Source organism: Oncorhynchus masou, chromosome 18 (genome assembly GCF_036934945.1).
Source record: "Oncorhynchus masou masou isolate Uvic2021 chromosome 18, UVic_Omas_1.1, whole genome shotgun sequence".
Lineage (NCBI taxonomy): Eukaryota > Metazoa > Chordata > Actinopteri > Salmoniformes > Salmonidae > Oncorhynchus > Oncorhynchus masou.
The window spans coordinates 24,252,838-24,269,148 of record NC_088229.1 but is presented as its reverse complement, the minus strand read 5'-3'; the positions used below and the strand labels follow the sequence as shown (position 1 = coordinate 24,269,148).

Genomic DNA, 16,311 nt, shown 5'->3' with positions numbered 1-16,311 from the left:
CAGCTAGATTGACAGATACACCTCAGGAGAATCAGTTTCGACTGGGTATAATTAGTTGGGAAAAGTTTACAGAGGACTGTAGGATTGAAGAGTGAAAACAGAATGTAGGATGGAGAAAACGTAGCGTAGGCCACTGAATAGATTGGACAATTGTAGGACCCACGAAAGGTTTTCAATCTATTTTAGCATCTGGAGGAATGAGTGAAAGAATCGTGGAAGCAGGAGAATCATGGGTCTGTCACTATGACAATGGCTGACCCTAGAAAAAACAGACATGAACCATGATATGAGTAATTTGATTTGATTTATTTGATATATTAGCATCCGCATTAGCCGATGCCAATGGCGACAGCTAGTCTTACTGGGGTCTGACACATAACGAATACCACATTACAGACAAAAGACAAGACTCTATTTCTCCAGTGAAGAGAAAAAGAAACGATTAACCAGCCCAGTGACAGCATGGTCAGAGCACTGCCAGTGTATGCTTCATGTAGGCTACTTGGGTATAGTGGGGTAGCAAAACCACAAAATCAAAGAAAAATAAACTACTTGCATGTACAGTATCTTGGAAGGAGTACAATAACATCAGTGTGTTGTTGCATGCCATTGACTAAGGCCTTAGCTCAAATGATCTCAACCGGAAGTGGCCCTTTGCACCTATAAGCTAGACTGTCATCACGCCCATGGTTGTCCATCTAATGGTCTTTGCTGTTTTTTTTCTTCCACTTTCACAACCTATTAGTATCAGAGTTGGGGTGCCGCTGCTTTGTTTTCTGATCCATTGTGCTGCCCTGGCAGCTATTCACTGAACCAGAGGGTATTATTCCTGCATTGATTGCACAGTTCATTAGCATGCCCATAGACTCTGTGGCATTTTGGCTGGACTACAAAACAATTCTCCTGAAATGTGTCTCTGAGAATTAGCAAGCCTTGGCTTGTTTGCTATCCAATGGACGTATGCTGGAGCTCCCTCACTTTCTTTCTGCTGCTGGATACTAATGCCTCATGGCACGGGAAGGTTTAGTTTGCTGCTCTCTTTGGGGAATTGTGTAAGTGTATCGTGTGTGTCAGAGTCTAACACACCAGATTAGGAATGGTCAGAATGGGATTAGGTCATGTGCAGTGATGTAGTGGTAAAAACAATTGGTGGGTAAACGTTGATTGCCAGTCGCACCGAGTAAAGGAACACTCCCTAAACTTGCATTTTTCCGCCAACAACAAAAAAATGGGTAAACAGAGTTTGAGTTTACCCTCCACTACACCACTGGTTACATGGATTTGATTGATTGAATGTAAATTAAATAGCACTGGTTTCCATAATATGGTGTGTGATGTATGGGTGGGTTATTTTGGAGTTTTGATCATGTCACTTTGAATTTTTTTGTTGATGACATGTCAGAGTAACTGTCAATTTCTGACTGCCAACTAAACAGTTTTATGAGTCATGTGGATACTTCCATTGAAAATGGAATTCCTTGATGTGCTAGCCTAGTGGTTAGAGTTTGGACTAGTAACCGGAAGGTTGCAAGTTCAAGCCCCTGAGCTGACAAGGTACAAATCTGTCGTTCTGCCCCAGAACAGGCAGTTAACCCACTGTTCCTAGACCATCATTGTAAATAAGAATTTGTTCTTAACTGACTTGCCTAGTTAAATAAAGGTAAAATAAAAAAATAAAAAATAAAATATGTTTGGATTCATACAATACACAACAAAAAGAATGCTGTGAAAAAGTAGAAAGATGAACATCAGTAAATGTATGCTTGCCCAGTAAGCAAGATGTACTTAATGTATTATACAACTTACTGAAAGCCTTACAATGCTAAAGTTCAACAAAAATAAATCTATGGAGAGAAACATTTCAACTATTCGCACATTTTCAATTACGAGTGTAGGTTTGTTACGAATTGCTACACAATTTCCCCAATTTCATGGCACCCCCATAAACTGAATCTATGGTCTCAACTATGCCCCTTGTGGTACATGACAATATTTAGTTAATACCTTGCGTTCATCATGCTGTGAAATATTACACCAGCACAATTTTTGTCTTGCATCCAGTCATCCATGAAAAGTCCTGAAGATATGAATAGGATTAGTGTTGTTGGTTTAGGCGAGTGAACTTGGCTTTGACCTACTCTCAGTTGATACAGAGAACTAAGAAAGGGTGATTCTAAGAATGATGAACCTGCATTTAGATAGAGGTTTTACTGTAGCTATATGCAGATGCCCTGTGCTGGTTTACCAATATAGTTATTTCTGGTGCTGATGCCCGACAGGTGTTCCCTAACAATACTCCAAACTACATCAGAGATGGTGTACCCTGATAAAAGGTCCCCAGGTACTGATTATAAACTTTATTTATACTCTGATTTAGAGACAGCCTAGACAGATCAGCAGATCAGCTAGTGTAATTTATCCATGTCTATTTTCCTCTGTCTATAATAATCCTTACATGTTCCTCTGTCCCTTGATTGCAGGAGGTGTGTGCATCTCTCAGTCAGTGAAGATACCACGAGAACCTAAGCCTGGAGAGTTTGACAAGATCATCCGCAGACTGTCAGAGAACCCCAATGCACGGGTTGTTATTCTCTTTGCCAATGAAGATGACATTAGGTTAGTGAAGTTGACTGTTACAGGAATGAAAAAATGATTAAACTAACATAACTGATGCCAACAAAGTATCTCATTTTATCTGAGTTTTTGTTTTATGACGCAACATTCAGCATGTTTGCCCATTGGTTTAGATGGGGATGCACTGCGGTGTAAATGGCTGTACATTAGTATAGTGTCCTCCCCACCATGATTGAACATCCCTAAAATGAAATACACCATTTTCAGCAAGCTATATCAGCTTTATTTTCATTAGATGTCAACAGTGAACGGGATATGTGCCAGTTCACATCAAACACACTCAATCTAACTACATTTTGATGATATGTTCTTCTTATCTAATCATTCAAGGGTTTTTCTTAATTTTTGCTATTTTCTACATTTTAGAAAAGTGAAAACATCAAAACTATGAAATAACACATATGGGATCATGTAGTAACCAAAAATGTGTTAAACAAATACAAAACATATTTTATATTTGAGTTTCTTCAAAGTAGCCACCCTTTGGCATGATTACAGTTTTGCACACTCTTGGCATTCTCTCAATCAGCTACATGAGGAAGTCACCTGGAATGCATTTCAATTAACAAGTTTGCCATTTAAAAGTGAATTTGTGGAATTTCTTTCCATCTTAATGCATTTGAGCCAATCAGTTGTGTTGTGACAAGGTATGTGTGATATAGAAAATAAAAGATATATACCAAGTCCATATTATGGCAAGAACATCTAAAATAAACAAAGAGAAACAACAGTTCATCATGACTTTAACCCAATAAGGTCAGTCAATCCGGGAAATCTCCAGAAATGTTAAAGTTTTTTCAAGTCATATCAAATCAAATCAATTTATATAGCCCTTCGTACATCAGCTGATATCTCAAAGTGCTGTACAGAAACCCAGCCTAAAACCCCAAACAGCAAGCAATGCAGGTAAAAGCACGGTGGCTAGGAAAAACTCCCTAGAAAGGCCAAAACCAAGGAAGAAACCTAGAGAGGAACCAGGCTATGTGGGGTGGCCAGTCCTCTTCTGGCTGTGCCGGGTGGAGATTATAACAGAACATGGCCAAGATGTTCAAATGTTCATAAATGACCAGCATGGTCGAATAATAATAAGGCAGAACAGTTGAAACTGGAGCAGCAGCACGGTCAGGTGGACTGGGGACAGCAAGGAGTCATCATGTCAGGTAGTCCTGGGGCATGGTCCTAGGGCTCAGGTCCTCCGAGAGAGAGAAAGAGAGAGAGAAGGAGAGAATTAGAGAACGCACACTTAGATTCACACAGGACACTGAATAGGACAGGAGAAGTACTCCAGATATAACAAACTGACCCTAGCCCCCCGACACATAAACTACTGCAGCATAAATACTGGAGGCTGAGACAGGAGGGGTCAGGAGACACTGTGGCCCCATCCGAGGACACCCCCGGACAGGGCCAAACAGGAAGGATATAACCCCACCCACTTTGCCAAAGCACAGCCCCCACACCACTAGAGGGATATCTTCAACCACCAACTTACCATCCTGGGACGGCATGACAGAGCCCCAGTAAGCCAGTGACTCAGCCCCTGTAATAGGGTTAGAGGCAGAGAATCCCAGTGGAAAGAGGGGAACCGGCCAGGCAGAGACAGCAAGGGCGGTTCGTTGCTCAAGAGCCTTTCCGTTCACCTTCCCTCTCCTGGCCAGACTTCACTCAATCATATGACCCACTGAAGAGATGAGTATTCAGTAAAGACTTAAAGGTTGAGACCGAGTTTGTGTCTCTGACATGGGTATGCAGACCGTTCCATAAAAATGGAGCTCTATAGGAGAAAGCCCTGCCTACAGCTGTTTGCTTAGAAATTCTAGGGACAATTAGGAGGCCTGCGTCTTGTGACCGTAGCGTACGTGTAGGTATGTACGGCAGGACCAAATCAGAGAGATAGGTAGGAGCAAGCCCATGTAATGCTTTGTAGGTTAGCAGTAAAACCTTGAAATTAGCCCTTGCTTTGACAGGAAGCCAGTGTAGAGAGGCTAGCACTGGAGTAATATGATCAAATATTTTGGTTCTAGTCAGGATTCTAGCAGCCGTATTTAGCACTAACTGAAGTTTATTTAGTGCTTTATTCGGTTAGCCGGAAAGTAGAGCATTGCCGTAGTCTAACCTAGAAGTGACAAAAGCATGAATAAATTTTTCTGCATTATTTTTGGACAGAAAGTTTCTGATTTTTGCAATGTTACATAGATGGAAAAAAGCTGTCCTTGAAATGGTCTTGATATGTTCGTCAAAAGAGAGATCAGGATCCAGAGTAACGCCGAGGTCCTTCACAGTTTTATTTGAGACGACTGTACAACCATTAAGATTAATTGTCAGATTCAACAGAAGATCTCTTTGTTTCTTGGGACCTAGAACAAGCATCTCTGTTTTGTCTGAGTTTAAAAGTAGAAAGTTTGCAGCCATCCACTTCCTTATGTCTGAAACACATGCTTCTAGCAAGGGCAATTTTGGGGCTTCACCATGTTTCATTGAAATGTACAGTTGTGTGTCATCCGCATAGCAGTGAAAGTTAACATTATGTTTTCGAATAACATCCCCAAGAGGTAAAATATATAGTGAAAACAATAGTGGTCCTAAAACGGAACCTTGAGGAACACCGCAATTTACAGTTGATTTGTCAGTGGACAAACCATTCACAGAGACAAACTGATATCTCTCCGACAGACAAGATCTAAACCAGGCCAGAACTTGTCCGTGTAGACCAATTTGGGTTTCCAATCTCTCCAAAAGAATGTGGTGATCAATGGTATCAAAAGCAGCACTAAGGTCTAGGAGCACGAGGACAGATGCAGAGCCTCAGTCCGATGCCATTAAAATGTAATTTACCACCTTCACAAGTGCCGTCTCAGTGCTATGATGGGGTCTAAAACCAGACTGAAGCATTTCGTATACATTGTTTGTCTTCAGGAAGGCAGTGAGTTGCTGCGCAACAGCCTTTTCTAAAATTTTTGAGAGGAATGGAAGATTCGATATAGGCCGATAGTTTTTTTATATTTTCTCTGTCAAGGTTTGGCTTTTTCAAGAGAGGTTTTATTACTGCCACTTTTAGTGAGTTTGGTACACCTCCGGTGGAAGAGAGCCGTTTATTATGTTCAACATAGGAGGGCCAAGCACAGGAAGCAGCTCTTTCAGTAGTTTAGTTGGAATAGGGTCCAGCATGCAGCTTGAAGGTTTAGAGGCCATGATTATTTTCATCATTGTGTCAAGAGATATATTACTAAAACACTTGAGCGTCTCTCTTGATCCTAGGTCCTGGCAGAGTTGTGCAGACTCAGGACAGCTGAGCTTTGAAGGAATACACAGATTTAAAGAGGAGTCCGTAATTTGCTTTCTAATAATCATAATCTTTTCCTCAAAGAAGTTCATGAATTTATCACTGCTAAAGTGAAAGTCATCCTCTCTTGGGGAATGATGCTTTTTAGTTAGCTTTGCGACAGTATCAAAAAGGAATTTCGGATTGTTCTTATTTTCCTCAATTAAGTTAGAAAAATAGGATGATCGAGCAGCAGTAAGGGCTCTTCGGTACTGCACGGTACTGTCTTTCCAAGCTAGTCGGAAGACTTCCAGTTTGGTGTGGCGTCATTTCCGTTCCAATTTTCTGGAAGCTTGCTTCAGAGCTCGGGTATTTTCTGTGTACCAGGGAGCTAGTTTCTTATGAGAAATGTTTTTAGTTTTTAGGGGTACAACTGCATCTAGGGTATTGCGCAAGGTTAAATTTAGTTTCTCAGTTAGGTGGTTAACTGATTTTTGCAAAGAAACCACTACAAGGACACCAATAATAATAAGATAATTGTTTGGGCCAAGAAACACGAGCAATGGACAATAGACAGGTGGAAATCTGTCCTTTGGTCTGATGAGTACAAATTTGAGATTTTTGGTTCCAACCGCTATGTCTTTATAAGACGCGGAGTAGGTGAACAGATGATCTCCACATGTGTGGTTCCCACCGTGACGCATGGAGGAGGAGGTGTGACTGTTGTGGGGGTGCTTTGCTGGTGACACTGTCTGTGATTGATTTAGAATTCAAGGCACACTTAACCACCATGGCTACCACAGCATTCTGCAGCGATACGCCATCCCATCTGGTTTGCGCTTAGTGGGACTATCATTAGTTTTTCAACAGGACAAAGACCCAAAACACACCTCCAGGCTGTGTAAGTGTTATTTGACAAAGGAGAGAGATTGAGTGCTGCATCAGATGATCTGGCCTCCACAATCATCCAACCTCAACCCAACTGAGATGGTTTGGGATGAGTTGGACCGCAGAGTGAAGGAAAAGCAGCCAACAAGTGCTCAGCATATGTGGGAACTCCTTCAAGACTGTTGGAAAAGCATTCCAGGAGAAGCTAGTTGAGAGAATGCCAAGAGTGTGCAAAGCTGTCATCAAAGCAAAGGGTGGCTACTTTAAATACTTTTTTGTTACTACATGATTCCATATGTGTTATTTCATAGTTTTGATGTCTTCACTATTATTTAAAAATGTACATGTAGAAAATAGTAAAAATAAAGAAAAACCCTTGAATGAGTAGGTATGTCCAAGCTTTGGACTAATACTGGTTTTCTAGTTTACAGCAATTTCCAATCAATTACCAATTTCCTCCATTCCTCTGCAGTGTTAAAAATGAGGATCGTCCTGATCAGTGTCTTGGGGCAACAGCTGGTGATGTGTGTGGGTTCCATTATGTTTTACAGCACATTCAAAACCTACAGTACCTACTACTACCACAAGCATAGAATATACACTGAATGTACAAAACATTAGGAACAGCTTCCTAATATTGAGCTGCACCCCCTTTTGCCATCAGAACAGCCTCAATTTGTCGGGGCAAGATGTCGTAAGCATTCCACATTGATGTTGGCCCATGTTGACTCCAATGATTCCCGCAGTTGTGTCAAGTTGGCTGGATGTCCTTTGGGTGGTGGACCTGAGTGGCGCAACGGTCTAAGGCACTGCATTTTAGTGCTATAGGCTTCACTACAGACCCTGGTTTTATTCCAGGCTGTATCACAACTGGCCGTGATTGGGAGTCCAATAAGGCAGCACACAATTGGCCCAGTGTTGTCCGGGTTAGGGGTAGGCCGTAATTGTAAATAAGAATTTGTTCTTAATGTGTTCACGCTACACGTTCCCCAAGGGCACCCCCCCCCCACCCCCTCAACTCAAAAAGTGGCGCACAGAATGCAAAAATATTCTTAGAAATATTTAACCTCCACACATTAACAAGTCCAATAGCTCAAATGAAAGAAGATAAACACCTTGTTCATCTACCCAGCGAGTCAGATTTCTAAAATGTTTTACGGTGAAAACATAGCAGATATGTATGTCAAACCACCACAAAGACACAGACGATATGTAGCCATTTTGTCGAACAAAAGATGCAATCACAAATGCAGGATTAAAAGAAAAAGAATTCACTAACCTTTTGAAAATCTTCATCAGATGACAGTAATAGGACATGTTACACAGTACTTTTTTTTCAATAATATGCAATTTATATCCATAAATCTCCGTTTACATTGATGCCATGTTCAGAAAATGCAAAAGAATGTCCGGAGAAATTATAGATAGTTCTGCCAGATAACGCCAGATAACAGCAATACACATCATAAACTTTGACTAAATATACATGTTCTACATATAGTTAGAAAGATACACTGCTTCTTAATGCAATTGCTTTGTCACATTTCTTTTTAACGTTACAGAAATCGCTTACTATTCAATGATCTGAGACGGCGCTCAGACATAAGCAATATTTCTCCGCTATGTTGGAGTCAACAGAAACACAAAATTATAACACAAATATTCCCTTACCTTTGATGGTCTTTGATCAGAATGTAGTGGAAGGAGTCATACTTACCCAAAACATTGTTTGGTTTCAAGTCGTGTGTCTTTGTATTAGCATAGGCTTCAAGTTCCAGCTGAAATGCATCCAAAATTACTTCTGGTCCCGAACAGTTGCGCATCAAAACTTCAAAATTACATATTATATGTCGACTAAACTGGTCAAACTAAGTGCAGAATCAAGCTTTAGGATGTTATTAACGTACAAAACAATTGGCGATTCAACCGGACAAAAGCAATTCCTCTCAGACAATCTGGAACGGAGGAATGACTGTGTACAATTCGAGCCTGAACGCGCATCTATTTTCTCGCGACACTTACAATTTTGCCTGCCAAAGGGTCAAAGCTCGCGGGATTTGCACAATTACATGCTCTACTGAAAGAGGACATCTCGCGGAAGACATAGAAACTGTTCCCAGATCCATAGCTGGTTGGGAAGTGTGGGGACGATGACGTCAAAGTTGGGCCAACTTTCCTGATGAGAAAACTAGTTTGGGAGATTGGCTGCCCTGTGAGTTCTGCTATACATACAGACATAATTCAAACGGTTTTAGAAGCTTTAGAGTGTTTTCTATTCAATAATAATTATTATATGCATATATTATCAATTTTGGACAGATTTTTTTTCAGTTTACTATGGGCACGCAGTATTTTCCCGAGCCTTAACAGGTTTTAACTGACTTGCCTAGTTAAATAAAGTTTAAATATTTTTTTTTACAAATGATTGATTCACGCAGGAAACTGTTGAGCGTGAAAACCCCCAGCATCATTGTAGTTCTTGACATACTCAAACCGGTGTGCCTGGCATACCCCGTTCAAAGGCACTTAAATCTTTTGTCTTGCCGATTCACCCTCTGAATGGCCACTGAATGGTACACATACACAATCCATGTCTAAATTGTCTTCAACTCCACCCCCCCCCCATTCAGCTGAAAAGGTGGCACAGGGAATTCAAATATATTCTTTTGAAATATTTAACTTTCACACATTAACAAGTCCAATACCTCAAATGAAAGATAAACATCTTGTTCATCTACCCATCAAGTCCGATTTTTTAAATGTTTTACTGCGAATACACAACATATATTTATGTTAGACCACCACCAAATCAAAGGGAAAACGCAGCCATTTTTTCCAGCCAAGGATAGTCACAAAAGCAGGATTACAGATAAAATGAATCACTAACCCTTTGAAAATCTTCATCAGATGACACTCATATGATATGATACACAATACATTTATGTTTTGTTCGATAATATGCATATTTATATCCACAAATCTCGGTTTACATTGACGCCATGTTCAGAACTGCCTCCAAAATATCCGGAGGAATTATAGAAAGCTATGCCAGATAACAGAAATACTCATCATAAACTTTGACTAAAGATATGTTCTACATATAATTAAAGATACACTGGTTCTTAATGCAACCGCTGTGTCAGATTTTTTTTTAACGTTACGGAAAAAGCCTAACATTGCAATAATCTGAGACGGCGTTCAGACGTAAAAGTATTTCTCCGCCATGTTGGAGTCAACAGAAATACAAAATTACAACATAAATATTCCCTTTGATGATCTTTCATCAGAATGTAGTGCAAGGAGTCCTAGTTCTACAATAAATTGTTGTTTTGTTCCATAATGTCCAATACTAGTGTCCAAGTAGCTGCATTTGCTATCACTTTCAGCTCACGTGCCCAAAAACTGACTGCTGGTCCAGGAAAACTCGCACGAAAAATTCCAAAAGATATATTCCAGGTCGAATAAACTGGTCAAACTAAGTAGAGAATCAATCTTCAGGATGTTATTATCATATATATCAAATAACGTTCCAGCCGGATCATACGTTTTCAGCTGGAGCCAAATGGAACGGCGGTAGCACCCACAGAGAAATGCGCCACAGGAAAATGACATTCTGTCAGGACACTGACTATTTCCCCTCCCATTCGGTCAAAGTTCACAGCAAATGCTCCATTCCACTTTCTACTGAATGAGGACATCTAGTGGAAGGCGTAGGAAGTGCTACCAGATCCATATCTTGTTGGGAAAGGAGGGGGCGATGACTTCAAAGTTGCCCCACATTCAGAATTTCACTTCTTGTTTGGAAGATTTCCTGCCCTATGAGTTATGTTATACTCACAGACATAATTCAAACAGTTTTAGAAACATCAGAGTGTTTTCTATCCAATAGTAATAATAATATGCATATATTAGCAATCGAGGACAGAGTAGGATGCAGTTCACTATGGGCACGCAATTCATCCAAAGTGAAAATACTGCCCCCTATCCTCAACAAGTTTTAAGGGAACAGAGTCCGCTGATCTGATCAACCAATCTGTGACCTAGCTTGGAAGCAGCAGAACCCTACTCTGCCTCTCAACTCTTTAGTTGTTTCCAGGAGGAGGACAGGTTAAGACAACCTCTGTAAGCTCCTGTCCTTTACATCAACTCAGATTTGCACCCTTCCACATTGACAATGCGTCTTCTGGACTTCCTGACTCATCTTTAGTGCATCTTTGACCATTCCTCTTCCTATTGGTGTGTGTGTGTGTGCGCCTGTCTGTTCAGTGTGGTAATAAAGTGTGGATTGTATCCTACTGGTCATTTACGTTCTCTTACCGGAACGCCGGGGCAGTTGCAACTATAATTGACACCTCTTTTTTGAGACCATCACATGGTTGTGCACTTTTTCACCTGTGCTTAGCTCTATTACGTTTCTTTTTATCCTAAAAAACTCCCTAGTCCTTGCTGACGACAAGCATACAGTACCCATAACACGATGCAGCCAACATCACACTTGAAAATGTGGAAAGTGGTACTCAGTGATATGTTTTGTTGGATTTGTCCTAAAGATAACACTTTGTTTTCAGGATATAAAGTCACATTCACTGCTCATCTGAGGGACCTTACAGATAATTGTATGTGCTGGGTACAGAGATGAGGTAGTTATTCAAAAATCACGCTAAACACTATTATTGCACATAGAGTGAATCCATGCAACCTATTATGTGACTTGTTAAACACAATTTTAGTCCTTAAATTATTTAACACGGGCGTTGAATACTTATTGACTCGAGACATTTCAGCTATTCATGTTTTATTAATGTGTAAACAATTCTAAAAATATAATTCCACTTTGACATTATGGGGTATTGTGTGTAGGCCAGTGACACAAAATGTTCATTGACTTTTCCGAGCCTGATAATGGGTCTGGATATACAGTAATTACAAAAGCCATGGGGATTTCTGCCCAGCATGCCTGCTGTACCCTTGAACCCAGTCAATGTGAGTTGGCAGCCAATTTATATATATTTTTTAATATACATTCTGTAACGGTCTGAGTGTAGTGGGTGAGGAATCAGGCGCAGGAAGCAGAGAGTTCAGGGGAGTGCTATTTTAATGCACAGAGAAACGGCGAACATAAGCCAACCCCACGAAAACACAGGGCGTAATGAACAAACAAATGCCCCAAACAGGGGGACTTAAACTGTCCAGAAAAAACCCCACAAAATGGGAAAACACAAAACCCATAGACGTGAACACAAGTACACCAAACAGACGGTCACAATAATTAATCCCGCACAAGGAACCAGGCGGGCCGGCTGACTAATAAAGCCTTACTACTAACTACCTAACTCAAAACAGGTGCACTCACTAAACACATAAGGAGGGAGAGGAAATAATCAGTGGCAGCTAGTAGGCCGGCGACAACGACCGCCGAGCGCCACCCGAACGGGAATGGGAGTGTCCTTCGGTCGGAGTCGTGACACATTTTGAGTTTACAGCACTCAGGCTAGCAGAAGGCATTTTGTCCTAAACATAAACCTTGTTGTCATGCCAACCCTTCCTCACTAAATAACCCACACCATGATGAGAACACCTGGTATTTACTGTATGTGATTAACAAGATTGTTCTGTAAATGACCTCAAGGGGTGGCAAAAAAGGAGCATATGACATGATACTAGTATACTGTAGGTTTTGTTACAGACATTTTATCCTGTAGAGCTATATGGGAAAGCTGGGGCTCAGAATAAATCCTGTTTATTCAGTGAGAGGTAGGAGAAAGGTCATTATAACTTAAACATGCATTACTCTGTCACTTCATTCTGGGTTAACTGGTGAGCCAAAGGGGTGGCAGAGTGACTCGAGATACACTGTATTGTTATTGTACCTGGCTGTTGTAGCAACTGTGTTTCCAGTACTGTGGTCCTGTTGTAGCGACTGTGTTTCTTGTACTGTGGTCCTGTTGTAGCAACTGTGTTTCCAGTACTGTGGTCCTGTTGTAGCAACTGTGTTTCCAGTACTGTGGTCCTGTTGTAGTACTGTGGTCCTGTTGTAGCAACTGTGTTTCCAGTACTGTGGTCCTGTTGTAGCAACTGTGTTTCCAGTACTGTGGTCCTGTTGTAGCAACTGTGTTTCCAGTACTGTGGTCCTGTTGTAGCAACTGTGTTTCCAGTACTGTGGTCCTGTTGTAGCAACTGCATTTCCAGTACTGTGGTCCTGTTGTAGTGACTGTGTTTCCAGTACTGTGGTCATAGAGGCAGCGGAAGGAGTGATCAATACGGAGCCTGGTGGAACAGCAGGGAACGCTGGCTGGCTCATCCTGGTTGCTTCTTAATTATCTCTATTACCAGGGACCAACCCTGGAGTAATGTGGCAGCACAGGAAGAGAGGGATAGGTGTTCGTGAGCCTGCACCATGTACACACCACCAGAGGGGGCACTCTGTCACAGGTGGGGGGGGGGGCAGTGTTCAAACATGGTTCTTCTTTAGTGTATTGTGCTGGTCCTAGGATCAATACACGCAATGTGTAGTTTGGCTGTTATTAATGTCCAGTACCAACACATCGTATTTACCTAATCATCCAGCCCCATGAGTAGGTGAATCATGTATATAATTGGCAAGAATTGTACTGTATTCTCTCTTTGCCCCTCCTACAGGCGGCTTCTTCAAGCAGCTAAGAAGGACAACCAGACAGGACATTTCATATGGGTGGGTTCAGACAGCTGGGGGTCTAAGATCTCCCCCATACTCAACCAGGAGGAGATGGCAGAAGGTGCTGTTACCATCCTACCTAAACGGCAGTCCATCCGAGGTACTGATGTTATACAGAATATGATGTTCTGTATTCTTTATTGTCAAATTTAAATGACACACGACAGTTGGCAGTACTGGTGATGTGAGGATGACATTTGTATCTATTTTTTGGTGTCTTTGACAATGAAATTCAAATGAAATTCAAAACCCTGACATTTCCAAATAAAACACTGACATATACTGTAAACAACATCAGGATATACTGTAGGAACACCTGTAAGATGAAAGTAGTACTATGTGGAGGTAGTGCTGAAAAAAACTTGTTGATAAAGTAATCAGAAAATCCAATACACATCTCTGCAGTAGTTCAGCTGGTGGTTCTAAATCCAACTGTGTCTCTCATTGATCTCTCTAGGGTTTGATCGCTACTTTATCAGCAGAACTTTGGACAACAACAGAAGGAATATTTGGTTTGCAGAGTTCTGGGAAAACAACTTTCAGTGCAAACTCAGTCGACATGCTCTGAAGAAAGGATCCGGCATCAAAAAGTGCACAAGTAAGAATAGAATTTCCTTGTTTACCATAACCTAGTCCCACACACACTCTGATTGTTTATGAACTCACAGATGCAATCACTAGTTGTAGTATTTCCGACATGTCTTGGATGATGTGCCATTACATCTACTTTAAATACTATGGTTATTTTGTATGCAAGGGTGAGAAACATGGAGCCCAAAATGTATTCCCAGATTGCAGGGCTATATACACTTTCTGTGGTAAGTTCCAAACTCTGCCAGGAACTTTGATTAGTCGAATATCACTTCACAATAGACTGTGTAATGCAGTGCTTGCTGAATACACAAATACAGGGTCACACCATTTAATGGGTTCAATTAAGCAGAATAGAAGAGTCAGGAACTATATTGCGCTGGAGTGTGACTACATAAATGTGGAATGTGTTTTGGAAAGTGCAATAACAACAAATAGAATGGTTTCATTACAGTTCTTAACATGTATTTGTACTTGAAATATACATTTATAACCCTTCTCCAACAGCGTTATGTATTTGCAGAGATGTAGGCTACTGTAGTAGGAGCTATGGTACATTTTGGGGAAATGCAATGTGTTTGAGTAAAGGGTATGATACTCTTGTTCCATTAGACATGATTAAATGTTCCCATGACTCGTCGTCGCCAAGTTCAATCTGCACTGCAGTACAATAGCAATCACCAAAACTGGGCCATTACACAAGTTGAAAACATAATCAATAGCAAATCCAATCAGCATATTAGAGACAAGCTCCCAGGTCATTAAAATCAGTGGGCACTCCAAGCCCGACTGTCTTTCATTTCCCTGTACAGACAACACAATCTGCAGGATTCTAATCAGTCCAGACTGGACTGATTCTTGTATTGGTTGGATTGTGATGTGCTGATGATTGATTCCTTCCTATGCGTTAATGTTTCATGCTTTCATCAGCTTGCTATGATAGTTACCAGGATGGGTTTCCTCGCAGCCATTGCCTAATGCCATTATATCACAATGCTATAAATCAGGGGCCCGAGAACTATTTGCTGTGAGGACGGTGTATTAAAACAGAAGATGTGTTGTCTCCACTTTTCTACAGGTTCAGTTCTATGCGATCAAATCGAATCCAGGGTGGTTTGAGAAACATTGCCTGAGTCATTAGTTGTGTTCAGATCCATGTTTCTAAAAAAATATTCTCCTTAGTTAATTTATGAGGCGGGAACTACTGTAGAGCTTGTGTGCCAACCTGATATAAGACCTGAATTTGCTAACTTAATGTATGGTTATTCAACCCAGTATTTGATGTGTATTCAACCTGGTAGTTTTTGCTAGTGATATTATGAATATCGCTATAACGGAGACGCTCAGAGTCGAGAAGCAGGTGGTGAGTTTAACAATATAATGAACATGGAACGATACAAGACAAGAGTTGTGTCGAGACATGAAACACACAGTCAATACTGCCTGGGGAATGGAACTAAGGGAGTGACAGATATATGTAATCAGGGGTTCATCAGGGGTTCATCCTCTCCACCTGCCCAATAAACTGAGGCCTATACCCAGAAGTGAGGCTGACAATGACCCTGAGCTTCTACATGAAAGCTCTCCATACCCGTGACGTGAATTGTGGGCCACGGTCGGAGACGATGTCCTCTGGAAGGCCATAATACCGGAAGACCTGCTGGAACAGTGCCTCGTCGATCTGAAGAGCAGTAAGGATAAAATGACAGGATTTGGAGAATCTATCCACAACCACCAAAATGCTAGTGAAGCCATCAGAGGAGGGGAGATCAGTGACAAAATCAATGAATAGATGAGACCAGGGATGCTGAGGCACGGGAAGGGGAAGGATTTTCTCTGCTGGAGTGTGCCGGCGGAGATTTAGTTTGGGCACACACAGAACAGGAGTTGACATAGCGAATAACGCCATGCATCAAGGTGGTCCAGCAATACTTTTCGGAGAGCGATTGAATAGTACGGTGATCCCAGGATGTCGAGCGACGACAGCTGTGTGTGCCCAGGTCAACAGCCGCTCCCTTATCCCTGTGGGAACGTAGATGCACTCAGGAGGACAATTAGTGGGTACAGAGTTCCCTCTCCAGAGCCTTGTGAATGTCCGCATCTATGTCCCAGAACACAGGAGCTCCGAATCGAGAGGGAACTTGAAAACAGGTCCTCCGGCATTCGGGTGACAAGTCCGTGATTCCCATCTATGATATGATGGTGGGGTTATGGCGTTGAAGCCATGGGATTCCAAGGGTGA

At 41.4% G+C, this 16,311-nt stretch overlaps 1 protein-coding gene across 1 annotated transcript in view; it reads left to right on the top strand.

Moving 5' to 3' along the window:
• Positions 1–16,311, top strand: part of LOC135504270 (metabotropic glutamate receptor 4-like) — a 222,141-nt gene that overhangs the window by 137,018 nt on the left and 68,812 nt on the right. Inside the window, exons 3-5 of the mRNA XM_064922669.1 lie at positions 2,481–2,616; positions 13,424–13,578; positions 13,936–14,076. Of these exons, the coding sequence (XP_064778741.1) occupies positions 2,481–2,616; positions 13,424–13,578; positions 13,936–14,076 (432 nt within the window). The remainder of the gene's footprint in view (positions 1–2,480; positions 2,617–13,423; positions 13,579–13,935; positions 14,077–16,311) is intronic.